We start from the raw sequence: 19,118 nt of genomic DNA, 5'->3' as shown, positions 1-19,118 counted from the left end.
AGCGTAACGCTCCTTCCTACAGAATATCCGTTTGTGCTAGCTGGTCTCTGTCCCTCTCGCGCACACACACACACACACACACACACACACACACACACACACACACACACACACACACACACACACACACACACACACACACACACACTCACACACATACACACACACACAAGTACACACACAAAAACACACACACACACACACGCACACACTCACACACACACACACACACACACACACACACACACACACACACACACACACACACACACACACACACACACACATTGATGGAAATGAAAACACACACTGGAATGTAATAACTTTTATTGCTGCTTGTTTGAGGGTGTTTCACCCGGCCGGCAAGACCAACAGAGGCAAAGGTAACATGCAAGAGTTGATTATAAGCACCTTTTTCTTGAAAAAAAACCCCACTTTTCTGTTTGTGGTAATGTGTTTGAGTATTCAAAGTAACGTTTAATATTTGGAATGACCAATCAGGATTAACCTCTGACGAGCAAAAGTGCATTTGAACTAACACTTAGGCCGGTATTAGAGCTTGCTTTTAGTCAGAAAACAAATATAACGTAAATACATTTTTACAGAAATGTCGCGCGCAATTTGACCCGAATCAGACATATGATGCATACAGGCCTAACAACTAAAACGGCGAAAGCAAAAGGGAGAGAACAGGAAGAAGGAGAGGGAGGGGGAGGGGGGGGGGCTAAGAGTCGCTGTGTTGGTCTCCCGTGGACCCCTCCAGGCGGTACTGACACCCATCATTTGCACCGTTGCTGATACAGAGACTCGTTAGGACTGATGCCAAAGTTGTTGGTGTCTGAGAAAGGAGAGACTGAATACATAGTACACTGATTGTTCAAAAAGTTGTACCCTGCGACGATGCAGCCAGTGTCTGCTACACACTTGGCCAGGCAGTTCACCAGAGTGGTCCCGTAAAGACGCCGGAAGTAATTGTTTCTACGCAGGAAACTGTCTGGGTAGGTCAGGAACTCGGCCTGCTGGTCTGATTCAGGGCAATCTAAAACATCACAGCGATACTTCTGCGTCATGTAGATACATCAAGGCAGTCAGCACAGGCAGACATGACTCGCACACACACACATACACACACACACACATACACACACACATACACACACACACGCACGCACACACACACACACACACACACACGCACACACACACACACACACATACACACACGCACACATACACACACATACACACACACACTCACACACGCACGCACACATACACACACACACACACACATACACACACACACACACACACACACACACCTACACACGCACACCCACACACCAACGTACTTACATACCCACACACAACAACAACAACAACAGCAACAACAACACACACAATAACAACACACATCTACCCAACAACACACATCTACCTAACAACACACATCTACCTAACAACACACATCTACCTAACAACACGCATCTACCTAACAACACACATCTACCCTACAACACACATCTACCCAACAACACATATCTACCCTACAACACACATCTACCTAACAACACATATTTACCCAACAACACACATCTACCTAACAACACACATCTATCCTACAACACACATCTACCTAACAACACACATCTACGTAACAACACACATCTACCCAACAACACACATCTACATAACAACACACATCTACCTAACAACACACATCTATCCTACAACACACATCTACCTAACAACACACATCTACCCAACAACACACATCTACCTAACAACACACATCTACCTAACAACACACATCTACCCTACAACACACATCTACCTAACAACACACATCTACCTAACAACACACATCTACTCAACAATACTCTTCTACCGAACAACGGATCTACTCCAAAACATTAACATTAAAAACAACAGAAGTCCACCCTACTACATGCATCTACCCAACAGCATAAGATATTCCAGCTAACATAAACAAATCCAAACAACACACATCCGCCAAACCACACATATCCACCCAGCAAAACACATCTGCCCACGACAAACACTCACTGTCCACACAGACGGCCTGTCCATTGGAGTAGTAGTAGCCGAGAGTACACAGACACTTGCCCTTGAAACACTCTGCGTGGATGCCGTCATGACAGTCCGCGTCAGAGGCACACGATCTTTCCAGCCAGGGCACTGAACAACACACACACATCATTTCTTTTCGTTTCATACTTTTTTGTCGATGTCTTTTTCATTACAGTATTGCCCCATCGCTTGGATATCTGGGTCGCTACCTTCTAGTAGAAAGCTAGCAGCAACATAGTCGCGCTACCCAGGTGTGTGTGTGAGGTCTGTTGTGTACGTGCCACAGTGGTGACATGGGGGTGGAATATGGATACCGTCTCTGAGTCTGCTCATTACGTTGACCGTGTTCGTCCCGGCCCGGGCCATTTTAAGGCCTTTTCTGATTGGCTCAGGCATCTGTGACTTTGCATCGATGTAATATGAGAGTAGTTTTAATGGCTATTATATTTGGGCCAGACACGCCAAACAGTATCCGCGAAAATCACATTTGATCATTTTTTGGGGGATCATACCTTCTAAACATGTTCCTCGGATAGCAACGTCATAGATTCGCACTGTCCAATTTAGTGGTGTGCTTTAAGGTAAATACTTTAGCAATTAGTGACGTCCTACTGGTTGGATGACGAACGCAAAACTTGGCATACAACTTTTTATTAGACGCATGTTTATATGTGCCAAATTCCATTGCATTTGCTTAACCCGTTCATGTCAATACCAAAACCGTTCTTTGCAACCATTTTGTATACTCAAGCGAAACGTGTCACTTTGTGTTATACCCAAATATGGCGAGCACAGGTCATCGAGAAGGTATTTCGGACGCTAATAATGCCGCAACATGGATGTACAAACTGCAGATACATCGGCATGCTTTCACTGAAAAGTGCAGCATGGACCTGGTGTAGAACAATGCCAGCTCTAACCAAGTCACATGGACCTGGTGTAGAACAATGCCAGCTCTAACCAAGTCACATGGACCTGGTGTAGGACAATGACAGCTCTAACCAAGTCACATGGACCTGGTGTAGGACAATGACAGCTCTAACCAAGTCACATGGACCTGGTGTAGGACAATGACAGCTCTAACCAAGTCACATGGACCTGGTGTAGAACAATGACAGCTCTAACCAAGTCACATGGACCTGGTGTAGGACAATGACAGCTCTAACCAAGTCACATGGACCTGGTGTAGAACAATGACAGCTCTAACCAAGTCACATGGACCTGGTGTAGAACAATGACAGCTCTAACCAAGTCACATGGACCTGGTGTAGGACAATGACAGCTCTAACCAAGTCACATGGACCTGGTGTAGGACAATGACAGCTCTAACCAAGTCACATGGACCTGGTGTAGAACAATGACAGCTCTAACCAAGTCACATGGACCTGGTGTAGAACAATGACAGCTCTAACCAAGTCACATGGACCTGGTGTAGGACAATGACAGCTCTAACCAAGTCACATGGACCTGGTGTAGGACAATGACAGCTCTAACCAAGTCACATGGACCTGGTGTAGAACAATGCCAGCTCTAACCAAGTCACATGGACCTGGTGTAGAACAATGACAGCTCTAACCAAGTCACATGGACCTGGTGTAGAACAATGACAGCTCTAACCAAGTCACATGGACCTGGTGTAGGACAATGCCAGCTCTAACCAAGTCACATGGACCTGGTGTAGAACAATGACAGCTCTAACCAAGTCACATGGACCTGGTGTAGGACAATGCCAGCTCTAACCAAGTCACATGGACCTGGTGTAGAACAATGCCAGCTCTAACCAAGTCACATGGACCTGGTGTAGGACAATGCCAGCTCTAACCAAGTCACATGGACCTGGTGTAGAACAATGCCAGCTCTAACCAAGTCACATGGACCTGGTGTAGGACAATGACAGCTCTAACCAAGTCACATGGACCTGATGTAGGACAATGACAGCTCTAACCAAGTCACATGGACCTGATGTAGAACAATGACAGCTCTAACCAAGTCACATGGACCTGATGTAGGACAATGACAGCTCTAACCAAGTCACATGGACCTGATGTAGGACAATGACAGCTCTAACCAAGTCACATGGACCTGATGTAGAACAATGACAGCTCTAACCAAGTCACATGGACCTGATGTTGGACAATGCCAGCTCTAACCAAGTCACATGGACCTGATGTTGGACAATGCCAGCTCTAACCAAGTCACATGGACCTGGTGTAGGACAATGACAGCTCTAACCAAGTCACATGGACCTGGTGTAGGACAATGACAGCTCTAACCAAGTCACATGGACCTGGTGTAGGACAATGACAGCTCTAACCAAGTCACATGGACCTGGTGTAGAACAATGACAGCTCTAACCAAGTCACATGGACCTGGTGTAGGACAATGACAGCTCTAACCAAGTCACATGGACCTGGTGTAGAACAATGACAGCTCTAACCAAGTCACATGGACCTGGTGTAGAACAATGACAGCTCTAACCAAGTCACATGGACCTGGTGTAGAACAATGACAGCTCTAACCAAGTCACATGGACCTGGTGTAGAACAATGACAGCTCTAACCAAGTCACATGGACCTGGTGTAGAACAATGCCAGCTCTAACCAAGTCACATGGACCTGGTGTAGAACAATGACAGCTCTAACCAAGTCACATGGACCTGGTGTAGAACAATGACAGCTCTAACCAAGTCACATGGACCTGGTGTAGAACAATGCCAGCTCTAACCAAGTCACATGGACCTGGTGTAGAACAATGCCAGCTCTAACCAAGTCACATGGACCTGGTGTAGAACAATGCCAGCTCTAACCAAGTCACATGGACCTGGTGTAGAACAATGACAGCTCTAACCAAGTCACATGGACCTGGTGTAGAACAATGACAGCTCTAACCAAGTCACATGGACCTGGTGTAGGACAATGACAGCTCTAACCAAGTCACATGGACCTGGTGTAGGACAATGCCAGCTCTAACCAAGTCACATGGACCTGGTGTAGAACAAAGCCAGCTCTAACCAAGTCACATGGACCTGGTGTAGGACAATGACAGCTCTAACCAAGTCACATGGACCTGGTGTAGAACAATGCCAGCTCTAACCAAGTCACATGGACCTGGTGTAGAACAATGCCAGCTCTAACCAAGTCACATGGACCTGGTGTAGAACAATGCCAGCTCTAACCAAGTCACATGGACCTGGTGTAGAACAATGCCAGCTCTAACCAAGTCACATGGACCTGGTGTAGGACAATGCCAGCTCTAACCAAGTCACATGGACCTGGTGTAGAACAATGCCAGCTCTAACCAAGTCACATGGACCTGGTGTAGGACAATGACAGCTCTAACCAAGTCACATGGACCTGGTGTAGGACAATGCCAGCTCTAACCAAGTCACATGGACCTGGTGTAGAACAATGCCAGCTCTAACCAAGTCACATGGACCTGGTGTAGAACAATGCCAGCTCTAACCAAGTCACATGGACCTGGTGTAGGACAATGCCAGCTCTAACCAAGTCACATGGACCTGGTGTAGGACAATGCCAGCTCTAACCAAGTCACATGGACCTGGTGTAGAACAAAGCCAGCTCTAACCAAGTCACATGGACCTGGTGTAGGACAATGACAGCTCTAACCAAGTCACATGGACCTGGTGTAGAACAAAGCCAGCTCTAACCAAGTCACATGGACCTGGTGTAGAACAATGCCAGCTCTAACCAAGTCACATGGACCTGGTGTAGAACAATGCCAGCTCTAACCAAGTCACATGGACCTGGTGTAGAACAATGCCAGCTCTAACCAAGTCACATGGACCTGGTGTAGAACAATGACAGCTCTAACCAAGTCACATGGACCTGGTGTAGAACAATGACAGCTCTAACCAAGTCACATGGACCTGGTGTAGAACAATGACAGCTCTAACCAAGTCACATGGACCTGGTGTAGAACAATGCCAGCTCTAACCAAGTCACATGGACCTGGTGTAGAACAATGCCAGCTCTAACCAAGTCACATGGACCTGGTGTAGAACAATGACAGCTCTAACCAAGTCACATGGACCTGGTGTAGGACAATGACAGCTCTAACCAAGTCACATGGACCTGGTGTAGGACAATGCCAGCTCTAACCAAGTCACATGGACCTGGTGTAGAACAATGCCAGCTCTAACCAAGTCACATGGACCTGATGTTGGACAATGCCAGCTCTAACCAAGTCACATGGACCTGGTGTAGAACAATGCCAGCTCTAACCAAGTCACATGGACCTGGTGTAGAACAATGCCAGCTCTAACCAAGTCACATGGACCTGGTGTAGAACAATGCCAGCTCTAACCAAGTCACATGGACCTGGTGTAGAACAATGCCAGCTCTAACCAAGTCACATGGACCTGGTGTAGGACAATGCCAGCTCTAACCAAGTCACATGGACCTGGTGTAGAACAATGCCAGCTCTAACCAAGTCACATGGACCTGGTGTAGGACAATGCCAGCTCTAACCAAGTCACATGGACCTGGTGTAGAACAATGCCAGCTCTAACCAAGTCACATGGACCTGGTGTAGGACAATGCCAGCTCTAACCAAGTCACATGGACCTGGTGTAGAACAATGCCAGCTCTAACCAAGTCACATGGACCTGGTGTAGGACAATGCCAGCTCTAACCAAGTCACATGGACCTGGTGTAGGACAATGCCAGCTCTAACCAAGTCACATGGACCTGGTGTAGGACAATGCCAGCTCTAACCAAGTCACATGGACCTGGTGTAGGACAATGACAGCTCTAACCAAGTCACATGGACCTGGTGTAGGACAATGACAGCTCTAACCAAGTCACATGGACCTGGTGTAGAACAATGCCAGCTCTAACCAAGTCACATGGACCTGGTGTAGAACAATGCCAGCTCTAACCAAGTCACATGGACCTGGTGTAGAACAATGCCAGCTCTAACCAAGTCACATGGACCTGGTGTAGGACAATGCCAGCTCTAACCAAGTCACATGGACCTGGTGTAGAACAATGCCAGCTCTAACCAAGTCACATGGACCTGGTGTAGAACAATGCCAGCTCTAACCAAGTCACATGGACCTGGTGTAGAACAATGCCAGCTCTAACCAAGTCACATGGACCTGGTGTAGAACAATGCCAGCTCTAACCAAGTCACATGGACCTGGTGTAGAACAATGCCAGCTCTAACCAAGTCACATGGACCTGGTGTAGAACAATGCCAGCTCTAACCAAGTCACATGGACCTGGTGTAGAACAATGCCAGCTCTAACCAAGTCACATGGACCTGGTGTAGAACAATGACAGCTCTAACCAAGTCACATGGACCTGGTGTAGAACAATGACAGCTCTAACCAAGTCACATGGACCTGGTGTAGAACAATGCCAGCTCTAACCAAGTCACATGGACCTGGTGTAGAACAATGCCAGCTCTAACCAAGTCACATGGACCTGGTGTAGAACAATGCCAGCTCTAACCAAGTCACATGGACCTGGTGTAGAACAATGCCAGCTCTAACCAAGTCACATGGACCTGGTGTAGAACAATGACAGCTCTAACCAAGTCACATGGACCTGGTGTAGAACAATGCCAGCTCTAACCAAGTCACATGGACCTGGTGTAGAACAATGACAGCTCTAACCAAGTCACATGGACCTGGTGTAGAACAATGACAGCTCTAACCAAGTCACATGGACCTGGTGTAGAACAATGCCAGCTCTAACCAAGTCACATGGACCTGGTGTAGAACAATGCCAGCTCTAACCAAGTCACATGGACCTGGTGTAGAACAATGCCAGCTCTAACCAAGTCACATGGACCTGGTGTAGAACAATGCCAGCTCTAACCAAGTCACATGGACCTGGTGTAGAACAATGCCAGCTCTAACCAAGTCACATGGACCTGGTGTAGGACAATGACAGCTCTAACCAAGTCACATGGACCTGGTGTAGAACAATGCCAGCTCTAACCAAGTCACATGGACCTGGTGTAGAACAATGCCAGCTCTAACCAAGTCACATGGACCTGGTGTAGGACAATGCCAGCTCTAACCAAGTCACATGGACCTGGTGTAGAACAATGCCAGCTCTAACCAAGTCACATGGACCTGGTGTAGGACAATGACAGCTCTAACCAAGTCACATGGACCTGGTGTAGAACAAAGCCAGCTCTAACCAAGTCACATGGACCTGATGTAGGACAATGACAGCTCTAACCAAGTCACATGGACCTGGTGTAGGACAATGACAGCTCTAACCAAGTCACATGGACCTGGTGTAGGACAATGCCAGCTCTAACCAAGTCACATGGACCTGGTGTAGGACAATGCCAGCTCTAACCAAGTCACATGGACCTGGTGTAGGACAATGACAGCTCTAACCAAGTCACATGGACCTGGTGTAGAACAATGCCAGCTCTAACCAAGTCACATGGACCTGGTGTAGAACAATGCCAGCTCTAACCAAGTCACATGGACCTGGTGTAGAACAATGCCAGCTCTAACCAAGTCACATGGACCTGGTGTAGAACAATGCCAGCTCTAACCAAGTCACATGGACCTGGTGTAGGACAATGCCAGCTCTAACCAAGTCACATGGACCTGGTGTAGAACAATGCCAGCTCTAACCAAGTCACATGGACCTGGTGTAGGACAATGACAGCTCTAACCAAGTCACATGGACCTGGTGTAGAACAATGCCAGCTCTAACCAAGTCACATGGACCTGGTGTAGAACAATGCCAGCTCTAACCAAGTCACATGGACCTGGTGTAGAACAATGCCAGCTCTAACCAAGTCACATGGACCTGGTGTAGGACAATGACAGCTCTAACCAAGTCACATGGACCTGGTGTAGGACAATGCCAGCTCTAACCAAGTCACATGGACCTGGTGTAGAACAATGCCAGCTCTAACCAAGTCACATGGACCTGGTGTAGGACAATGACAGCTCTAACCAAGTCACATGGACCTGGTGTAGAACAATGCCAGCTCTAACCAAGTCACATGGACCTGGTGTAGAACAATGCCAGCTCTAACCAAGTCACATGGACCTGGTGTAGAACAATGCCAGCTCTAACCAAGTCACATGGACCTGGTGTAGGACAATGCCAGCTCTAACCAAGTCACATGGACCTGGTGTAGGACAATGACAGCTCTAACCAAGTCACATGGACCTGGTGTAGAACAATGACAGCTCTAACCAAGTCACATGGACCTGGTGTAGGACAATGCCAGCTCTAACCAAGTCACATGGACCTGGTGTAGGACAATGCCAGCTCTAACCAAGTCACATGGACCTGGTGTAGGACAATGCCAGCTCTAACCAAGTCACATGGACCTGGTGTAGAACAATGCCAGCTCTAACCAAGTCACATGGACCTGGTGTAGAACAATGCCAGCTCTAACCAAGTCACATGGACCTGGTGTAGAACAATGCCAGCTCTAACCAAGTCACATGGACCTGGTGTAGGACAATGCCAGCTCTAACCAAGTCACATGGACCTGGTGTAGGACAATGACAGCTCTAACCAAGTCACATGGACCTGGTGTAGAACAATGACAGCTCTAACCAAGTCACATGGACCTGGTGTAGAACAATGACAGCTCTAACCAAGTCACATGGACCTGGTGTAGGACAATGCCAGCTCTAACCAAGTCACATGGACCTGGTGTAGGACAATGCCAGCTCTAACCAAGTCACATGGACCTGGTGTAGGACAATGCCAGCTCTAACCAAGTCACATGGACCTGGTGTAGGACAATGACAGCTCTAACCAAGTCACATGGACCTGGTGTAGGACAATGCCAGCTCTAACCAAGTCACATGGACCTGGTGTAGAACAATGACAGCTCTAACCAAGTCACATGGACCTGGTGTAGAACAATGCCAGCTCTAACCAAGTCACATGGACCTGGTGTAGAACAATGCCAGCTCTAACCAAGTCACATGGACCTGGTGTAGAACAATGACAGCTCTAACCAAGTCACATGGACCTGGTGTAGAACAATGCCAGCTCTAACCAAGTCACATGGACCTGGTGTAGGACAATGACAGCTCTAACCAAGTCACATGGACCTGGTGTAGAACAATGACAGCTCTAACCAAGTCACATGGACCTGGTGTAGAACAATGCCAGCTCTAACCAAGTCACATGGACCTGGTGTAGGACAATGACAGCTCTAACCAAGTCACATGGACCTGGTGTAGAACAATGCCAGCTCTAACCAAGTCACATGGACCTGGTGTAGGACAATGACAGCTCTAACCAAGTCACATGGACCTGGTGTAGAACAATGCCAGCTCTAACCAAGTCACATGGACCTGGTGTAGGACAATGCCAGCTCTAACCAAGTCACATGGACCTGGTGTAGAACAATGACAGCTCTAACCAAGTCACATGGACCTGGTGTAGAACAATGACAGCTCTAACCAAGTCACATCCAAGGATAACGAATACTGCTCATTGTCCCACAGGACAGGACATCGTTATGCAATTATCTCCCCTGAACACGACAACATCTCCGAAATCGGAAGGTGTTAGACACACACGCGGGAGGTCCGGGGGGGGGGGGGGGGAGTGGCGGGGTGGGGTTGGGGGGGAGTTTGGTGGTAAAGGGTATTTAATGAATCAGCAGAGAGGCATTGCCACGCCTGTGAGTTGCGCGCGTGCATGTCTACTGCACAGAAAGAGTTTTGGTTATAATAAAAAGGGAGGAACAAACCACACACATTCTGACATAGATAGTACTTTTAGCTCTTGCGCGTTGCTAGCTTTTCTCTAAGTGCAAAAGTTCAATCTTGATGTATAGAGCTGTGTTGAGTACGAATGCTTTGTTGTATAAGCTTATAGCTTGCTGTTGATCCTAACCATGCTTGTTGTGTATTATATCCATACAGTATTGAATAAAACACTGCTTAAACCAATGTTTGTTGCTTCCAAGATAACGCAGCGCGGATAATGCGCGAAAAACAGATGCGCACAAAATTCGTCTGCAGTCGCCAGAAAAAAACACACAACATCGAACCAAAAACTTACAGTCTGCAAGTTTCTAAAGCCATTTCTCATTCTGACTTGCAAAATAAACGCTGTCGTGATTTCGGGGTAGCGGTAGGGCCCGCTATTTTTACGATAAAAAAAAAGATAATACGAGTCGCCTTACCTTCCTCTTTCTCATGCGCCAAGGTTGTACAGACTCTTTGCCGTGTTGTACCTACAATTGAAAAAGACACATACACAGCACACAGGATGACAGTAACACACCGCCTTGTCAGAGATCGGACTACAAATATTATGATATACGTTTTAATTTATCACCATTGAGACCAATGTGAATATTATGTTTTGTCAAAAGTTAAAATATCAAATAACTAACCATTCGTATTTTGTTTTCTTTAAAATTATGCTGAGTTTTTAAGCGTTAACAGTCTATCTGATTTTGAGTTTCATCAATCTATCCATAAATAAACTGTCCGAACAAAATTGAGCCAACCATTTTACCCAGCTCAAAATGTTATCACTAATCTATCCACCAATAGTCTGTGTATCACAAGTGAGCAAGCCATTTTACCCAGCTGTAACTATGATATCTGTTGTCTGTACAGTCTCACAAAGAAAGCTATGATCAACAGATTTATAAAACCAATAACGCAATGCAAGGTAAAGACATATTGTTACAATTTGAAAAACAACAACAAAACTAGAACAAGTCGCGTAAGGCGAAAATACAATATTTAGTCAAGTAGCTGTCGAACTCACAGAATGAAACTGAACGCAATGCCATTTTACTCGTAGCATCGTCAGGCCACCGCTCATGGCAAAGGCAGTGAAATTGACAAGAAGAGCGGGGTAGTAGTTGCGCTAAGAAGGATAGCACGCGTTTCTGTACCTCTCTTTGTTTTAACTTTCTGAGCGTGTTTTTAATCCAAACATATCATATCTATATGTTTTTGGAATGAGGAACCGACAAGGAATAAGATGAAAGTATTTTTAAATTGATTTGGACAATTTAATTTTGATAATAATTTTTATATATTTAATTTTCAGAGATTGTTTTTAATCCGAATATAACATATTTATATGTTTTTGGAATCAGCAAATGATGGAGAATAAGATAAACGTAAATTTGGATCGTTTTATAAATTTTTATTTTTTTTTACAATTTTCCGATTTTTAATGACCAAAGTCATTAATTAATTTTTAAGCCACCAAGCTGAAATGCAATACCGAACCCCGGGCTTCGTCGAAGATTACTTGACCAAAATTTGAACCAATTTGGTTGAAAAATGAGGGCGTGACAGTGCCGCCTCAACTTTCACGAAAAGCCGGATATGACGTCATCAAAGACATTTATCAAAAAAATGAAAAAAACGTTCGGGGATTTCATACCCAGGAACTCTCATGTCAAATTTCATAAAGATCGGTCCAGTAGTTTAGTCTGAATCGCTCTACACACACACACACAGACACACACACACACACATACACCACGACCCTCGTCTCGATTCCCCCCTCTACGTTAAAATATTTAGTCAAAACTTGACTAAATATAACAAGTCGCGTAAGGCGAAAATACAACATTTAGTCAAGTAGCTGTCGAACTCACAGAATGAAACTGAACGCAATGCAACGCAGCAAGACCGTATACTCGTAGCATGGTCAGTCCACCGCTCACGGCATAGGCAGTGAAATTGACAAGAAGAGCGGGGTAGTAGTTGCGCTGGGAAGGATAGCACGCTTTTCTGTACCTCTCTTCGTTTTAACTTTCTGAGCGTGTTTTTAATCCAAACATATCATATCTATATGTTTTTGGAATCAGGAACCGACAAGGAATAAGATGAAAGTGTTTTTAAATTGATTTGGAAAATTTAATTTTGATAATAATTTTTATATATTTAATTTTCAGAGCTTGTTTTTAATCCAAATATAACATATTTATATGTTTTTGGAATCAGCAAATGATGGAGAATAAGATAAACGTAAATTTGGATCGTTTTATAAAAAACATATTTTTTTTACAATTTTCAGATTTTTAATGACCAAAGTCATTAATTAATTTTTAAGCCACCACGCTGAAATGCAATACCGAAGTCCGGGCTTCGTCGAACATTACCCGACCAAAATTTCAATTAATTTGGTTGAAAAATGAGGGCGTGACAGTGCCGCCTCAACTTTCACGAAAAGCCGGATATGACGTCATCAAAGACAGTTATCAAAAAAATGAAAAAAACGTTCGGGGATTTCATACCCAGGAACTCTCATGTCAAATTTCATAAAGATCGGTCCAGTAGTTTAGTCTGAATCGCTCTACACACACACACACACACACACACACACACACAGACACACACACACACGCACATACACCACGACCCTCGTCTCGATTCCCCCCTCTACGTTAAAACATTTAGTCAAAACTTGACTAAATGTAAAAAGGGGAGAACAGGTTCTAATACCCTTCTGTTCAGACCTAGCTGTTTTTCTGGCAAATGTAACCTTGAGGAATGCAAGCAACATTATTGCTGTTCTATATTCTAAATTACGCGGAGAATGCCCTGTTTACCTTAATACAAGCGTATTGTCAGTGTAACTAAGACATATCTATAATTGTTTTGATTCAAGAAATGGTAAAGAATGCAACGCATTCCCCATTGAATCCTTATAAATATTTTGATTCATTTTATGTTCTAATTTTAAAGAACTAATTAATTTCTAAGCTTCTAAACTTAAATGCGATCACATTGTCCGGACTGAATCAAAAGTTGATTGACCAAAATGTCACGCAATTTGGTTCAAAACTGTAGGTCATCACATTGCATGCTGCCAGAACTTTCATTAACATCTCGATATGTCATCAAATATCTTTTTATCGCAAAAATAAGAGAGGAAAAAAGGGTCTAAGGATAACATTTGAAATAATTTAAAGAAGTATTTCAATAAAGATATGTCTAGTAGTTTTCTGGGATTCGCTTTATACGCACACACACAAACACACACACACACACACACACACACACACACACACACACACGCACACGCGCGCGCACGCACGGACGCACGCGCGAGCGCACAGTCACTGTGACACAGACTCACACTGTCACACACACCGTCACACACACACACTGTCTCTCAAACACACACACACACACACACACACACACACACACACACACACACACACACACACACATAGACACACACACACATACTATTAATTTGCACTTACATTCCACAGAATGTGTCCACATCAGAAGTAGGGAAAGAGCCCAACACACTGTGGTGAACAGCGCCATCCTAGAAAACACACGTTGTTATGAGACATCTATATTATTAACAAGCCTCTGTCTGTCCGTCCGTCCGTCACACGTTTGAGCACCTAGAACTCCGGAGTTTTCAGGCCGATTTGATCAAAACTTGGCATCATTCAGCCACTGTTATGGCATATTTTGTAAAACACGTCCGACCCAATGGCTACGCGAATACCAGAGGAACATGCGAAAAGCGCCTAAGCGTGCTTTCCTTTCCTCATCGGGCATTTCAAAACCGATTTGCCCCAAGTTTGGTGTGAATGCGATCAGATGAATGTTGAATCCTTATGTCTAAGCCATCGCTTCACAATCGTTGTCCTGAGCTGTGGTTGAAGGAAAGCACGCGACCGCGTTATTGCTGAGCGCACAAGCTAACGTTGAACATTGTGGTTGTACATTGTTGTAATGATACGAGGTATGATCCAAACAAACAGATACCAAAGAAGCCTATTTTAAGGCATTTTCTGATAGGCTCAGAGACTTTAGACTTTGCATCGAGAGTATTTATAATGGCTGATGTTATTTGGGCCTGACACGCCAAACATTCTCAGCGTAAATCACATTTGATCGATTTGTTTGGATCATACCTTGTAAAGCGCCTCTTTATAGTGACGATGATTGGACTTGAAGAAAAAGGAATAATTAAACAAAACATGATTTGCACATGGGAGAATCGCACGATGAGCATAATTGGGAAGATATGTACTGTTAAAACGTCATTGCATTCACAATGTGGGGAAGATTTGTACTGTTAATACGTCATTAAATTGACAATGAGGAGAAGATATGTACTGTTAAAACGTCATTGAATTCACAATGTGGGGAAGATATGTACTGTTAAATCGTCATTGAATTGACAATGAGGAGAAGATATGTACTGTTAAAACGTCATTGAATTCACAATGTGGGTATGTAACGAATTATGTCCCCATCTCATAAAGAATTAAAGCGAGCAGTATCAGCCAGAAACTGTAGTTGCGTTTCGACCAAAGAAAGCATATATTCCGTGCTCCACGAAAAAAAACACGCTCGTAAGCCTGTCTGACACTGTGCCGAATATCCTTACGGATATGAAAATGTTGTATTCGGCCAAGACAGGAAAAAACAGAGAAAAATCGAAGGCTTACGAATCCTTGCGAATGTCATACGAATGATTGCGACTGCTTGCGAATGTCTATCGATCATTGCGATTGTATACGAATCCATATACGGATCTATTACGAACGTTACGAGTGGCCTTGCTAGTGTTGCGAGTGCTTGCAAACATTTTACGAATAAAACGAGTATGCAATTCGCATTGTTCGTAATGTTGCTCTTACACTCTGGCGAATTTCCCTTGCAAATAGAATTCGCCAATAACTCGTAATGATCAGGACATGGTGGCAATACATTCGTAAATGTTCTTAACCATTCTGCATTCGCCACCATTCGTCTCTTTTTGCGAACATTAGCAACATGCTCCTAATATTTGCAAGGAAGTCATATTCTGAATGTTTCGCAACGTACTCGTAGGTATTCACAAACCATTCGTAATCATCGTAAAGGTATGCGTAGAGCTCGCAAGCATTCGTAAGGATTGTATTCGTGCACATTTTGCCAACATCTTGCGAATGGTTGCGAATTATTACGAATGTTTTGACCATTTCTTGCCAATTCATAATAATGCTGCGAAAGCCTTACGAATGCTTGCGGGTGACTGCAATTGCTTGCGAATGTTTTAAAAACAGTAAGAATATCGTGCAAACGTCTTGCAACTAAACGGCGATTTTGATGCGAATATTCGCAACACATTCGCAATAAATGTGTATATGGATTCGTATGCATCCTCAATGATCGGTACACATTCGCAAGCACTCGCAACCATTCCTAAGACATTCGCAAGGATTGGTAAGGCTTCCAATTTTCTATATTATTCATGTCCATGTGTCTATTTTTTTGCCGAATACAACATTTTCATATCCGCAAGGATATTCGGAACAATGTAAAGACAGGCATAACGAATGGTTGCGAATGGCTTGCTAGCACCACGACTACATTGCGACGATTACAAATGTCTTGCGAGTACTAACGAGTACGTTGCGAAAAAAATAGCAATATGACTTCCTTGCGAATATTAGCAGCAAGTTGCTATGTTCAAAACAAGAGATGAATTGTAAAAGACGCAGTTAGACCAGGTCAAGTTAAGGCTTCGAATGGTCAATATTTTCCTGTCCATTCGTCTCTTTTTTTGTCGAATACAACATGTTCATATTCGCAAGTATATTCGGCATAGTGTAAGACAGGCATAACGAATGTTTACGAATACATTGCGATGATTACGAATGTCTTGAGAATACTTACGAGTACGTTGCGAACAAGTTAAGAATATGACTTCCTTGCTAATAATAGGAAGATGTTGCTATGTTTGAAACAAGAGACGAATGGTGGCGAATGGTTAAGAATATTTTGCGACTATGTCCTGATCATTGCGAAGTATTGGAACATTCTATTCGCAAGGGAAATTTGGCACAGTGTAAGAGTAGCATAAGGGTTTGGTAAGTGCCAAATAATATAGGAAAGAGATTGCTAAAATGAAAACAATGATTTGCCCCAATCAGGATGCTTTTGGAAGAGACAGTTAAACGTTGATATGGATTAACGGCTTTGGATAACAGCCTTCAAATCGACACAAGACATTTAAGATTAAGAGTATTAATCTGAAGCATCATACACAGTTGCAAGTATCGGGTCAACATTATCCTGTGTCAAATGAAAGTAAAAGAAACCAATACATGTAAAAAGTGTTCTAATACAATGTTTAAACATTTCTTTTTGAATGCCCGGTTTTATACAGATTTTGGAAGCTTATTGAACAATTAGTTTTCGCATGTTTGAAATGAGGGTTATTTTAAAAGTGATCAATGTTTGCTTTTGTATGAAGACTTTAATGGTTGAAAAGTTAAAGAAAGAAACAAAGAAGAATTGTAGGTTATTGAAACGTTTAATTATTGACAAACAAAGCGTTACGTTACACAGCACGTTCAACCAGTGGTCTTTTAAGTAAACAGACAGACAGACAGACAGACAGACAGACAGAAAAAAACCCACTTATGATACAAATAATAAACTTATCTCAAAATCATTGATGAAAATCGCTTGCAAGATGCCGGCGAGGTAATGATCAATGTAATGTACTGGTTACCAACACAGGTGTAGGAAGTTAACCACACTGTTTTGACCAGACAGATGTTCGTTATTATTGACTCAATATCAGATATAAGAAACAAGTAATCCACTCTAAACCAAAACAAAAACCAATAACACAACCAAGAGAGAGACACATAGATCGATAGAAAAAAAGAACTCACACTGTAAATGATCAGCAGACCACGACGACTGGAAGCACTCTGTTCAGCTTGGCACGCGGCAGACAGGAAAGCTCAAAACGAACTGGTGTAGTCTTCTTATGGTGTAGTCTTCTTATGGTGTAGTCTTCTGATGGTGTAGTCTTCTTATGGTGTAGTCTTCTTATGGTGTAGTCCTCTTATGGTGTAGTCTTCTTATGGTGTAGTCTTCTTATGGTGTAGTCTTCTTATGGTGTAGTCTTCTTATGGTGTAGTCTTCTTATGGTGTAGTCTTCTTATGGTGAAGTCTACTTTAATGGTGTAGTCTTCTTAGTTAAATGCAGACCATCCAGAAAACACAAGCTAGGTTCACAAACACTCTCCACTTTTATACATGTCATGCACACGCGGGGGCGGGGATGGGGGGGATGGGGGGGGGGGGGGTGCTTGGGGCATTATACATGGAACTCTGTGATAACATTGAGCGCCTGGGAATCATAGCATCTAAGGTCTGACTGGATGTTTTAACATAGAATGGGAATCGAGACGGTGTGTGTGCGTGTGTGTGTGTGTGTGTGCGTGTGTGTGTGTGTGTGTGTGTGTGTGTGTGTGTGTGTGAACGTGTGTGCGTGTGTGCGTGTGCGTGCGTGCGTGCGTGTGTATGTGTGTGTGAGTGTGTGTGTGTGTGTGTGTATGTCTGCCTGTCTGTTGGTACCCAAACATACTCTACTGTCAGTTGACACTCCCTGCTAATGGATGTCGCGCTTCTGGATGTCGCTGTATTGGAGTTGTGCTACTGGATGTCGCGTTAGTGGATGTCGCTGTATTGAACTTGTGCTACTGGATGTTTTGCTAATTGATGTCGCTCTATTCGAGTTTTGCTACTGGATGTCGCGTTAGTGGATGTCGCTGTATAGGAGTTGTGCTACTGGATGTCGCGTTAGTGGATGTCGCTGCATTGGAGTTGTGCTACTGGCTGTTGTGTTAGTGGATGTCGCTGTATTGGAGTTGTGCTACTGGATGTCGCGCTAGTGGATGTCGCTGTATTGGAGTTGTGCTACTGGATGTCACGCTAAAGGATGTCGCTGTATTGGAGTTGTGCTACTGGATGTCACCCTAATGGATGTCACTGTATTGGAGTTGTGCAACTGGATGTCACGCTAATGGATATCGCTGTATTGGAGTTGTGCTACTGGATGTCGTGTTAGTGGATGTCGCTGCATTGGAGTTGTGCTACTGGATGTCTCGCTAGTGGATGTCGCTGTATTGGAGTTGTGCTACTGGATGTGGCGCTAGTGGATGTCGCTGTATTGGAGTTGTGCTACTGGATGTGGCGCTAGTGGATGTCGCTGTATTGGAGTTGTGCTACTGGATGTCACGCTAATGGATGTCGCTGTATTGGAGTT

General features: G+C 44.1%; 3 protein-coding genes across 3 annotated transcripts in view; 1 reads left to right on the top strand and 2 right to left on the bottom strand.

Annotated features, from left to right (window-relative positions):
• Window positions 1-19,118, top strand: part of LOC138951204 (uncharacterized) — a 336,181-nt gene that overhangs the window by 93,487 nt on the left and 223,576 nt on the right. The gene's annotated exons all lie outside the window — the stretch shown is intronic.
• Window positions 1-19,118, bottom strand: part of LOC138951206 (uncharacterized) — a 195,697-nt gene that overhangs the window by 25,046 nt on the left and 151,533 nt on the right. The gene's annotated exons all lie outside the window — the stretch shown is intronic.
• Window positions 311-18,078, bottom strand: LOC138951209 (uncharacterized). Its single transcript, XM_070322866.1, has 5 exons — window positions 17,737-18,078; window positions 14,308-14,375; window positions 11,245-11,295; window positions 2,068-2,199; window positions 311-1,039 (listed from the first exon to the last, which is right to left on the bottom strand). Exons 2-5 carry the CDS (start codon window positions 14,372-14,374, stop codon window positions 780-782), a joined length of 510 nt encoding a protein of 169 aa, XP_070178967.1. The 5' UTR covers window position 14,375; window positions 17,737-18,078; the 3' UTR covers window positions 311-779.

Source organism: Littorina saxatilis, linkage group LG16 (assembly GCF_037325665.1).
Source record: "Littorina saxatilis isolate snail1 linkage group LG16, US_GU_Lsax_2.0, whole genome shotgun sequence".
NCBI classification, from domain to species: Eukaryota; Metazoa; Mollusca; class Gastropoda; order Littorinimorpha; family Littorinidae; genus Littorina; species Littorina saxatilis.
The sequence above is the reverse complement of the archived record's forward strand: the minus strand, read 5'-3'. Positions and strand labels throughout refer to the sequence as shown.

Bases quoted from the DNA above. Each gene is read 5' to 3' on its own strand.
- LOC138951209 (XM_070322866.1), bottom strand. From the start codon at position 14,374: ATGGCGCTGTTCACCACAGTGTGTTGGGCTCTTTCCCTACTTCTGATG. The intron at 11,296-14,307 runs GTAAGTGCAAAT...TTTCAATTGTAG, and splicing joins GTGGACACATTCTGTGGAAT to GTACAACACGGCAAAGAGTC. The intron at 1,040-2,067 runs GTGAGTGTTTGT...GTGATGTTTTAG, and splicing joins ACAGGCCGTCTGTGTGGACA to ATTGCCCTGAATCAGACCAG.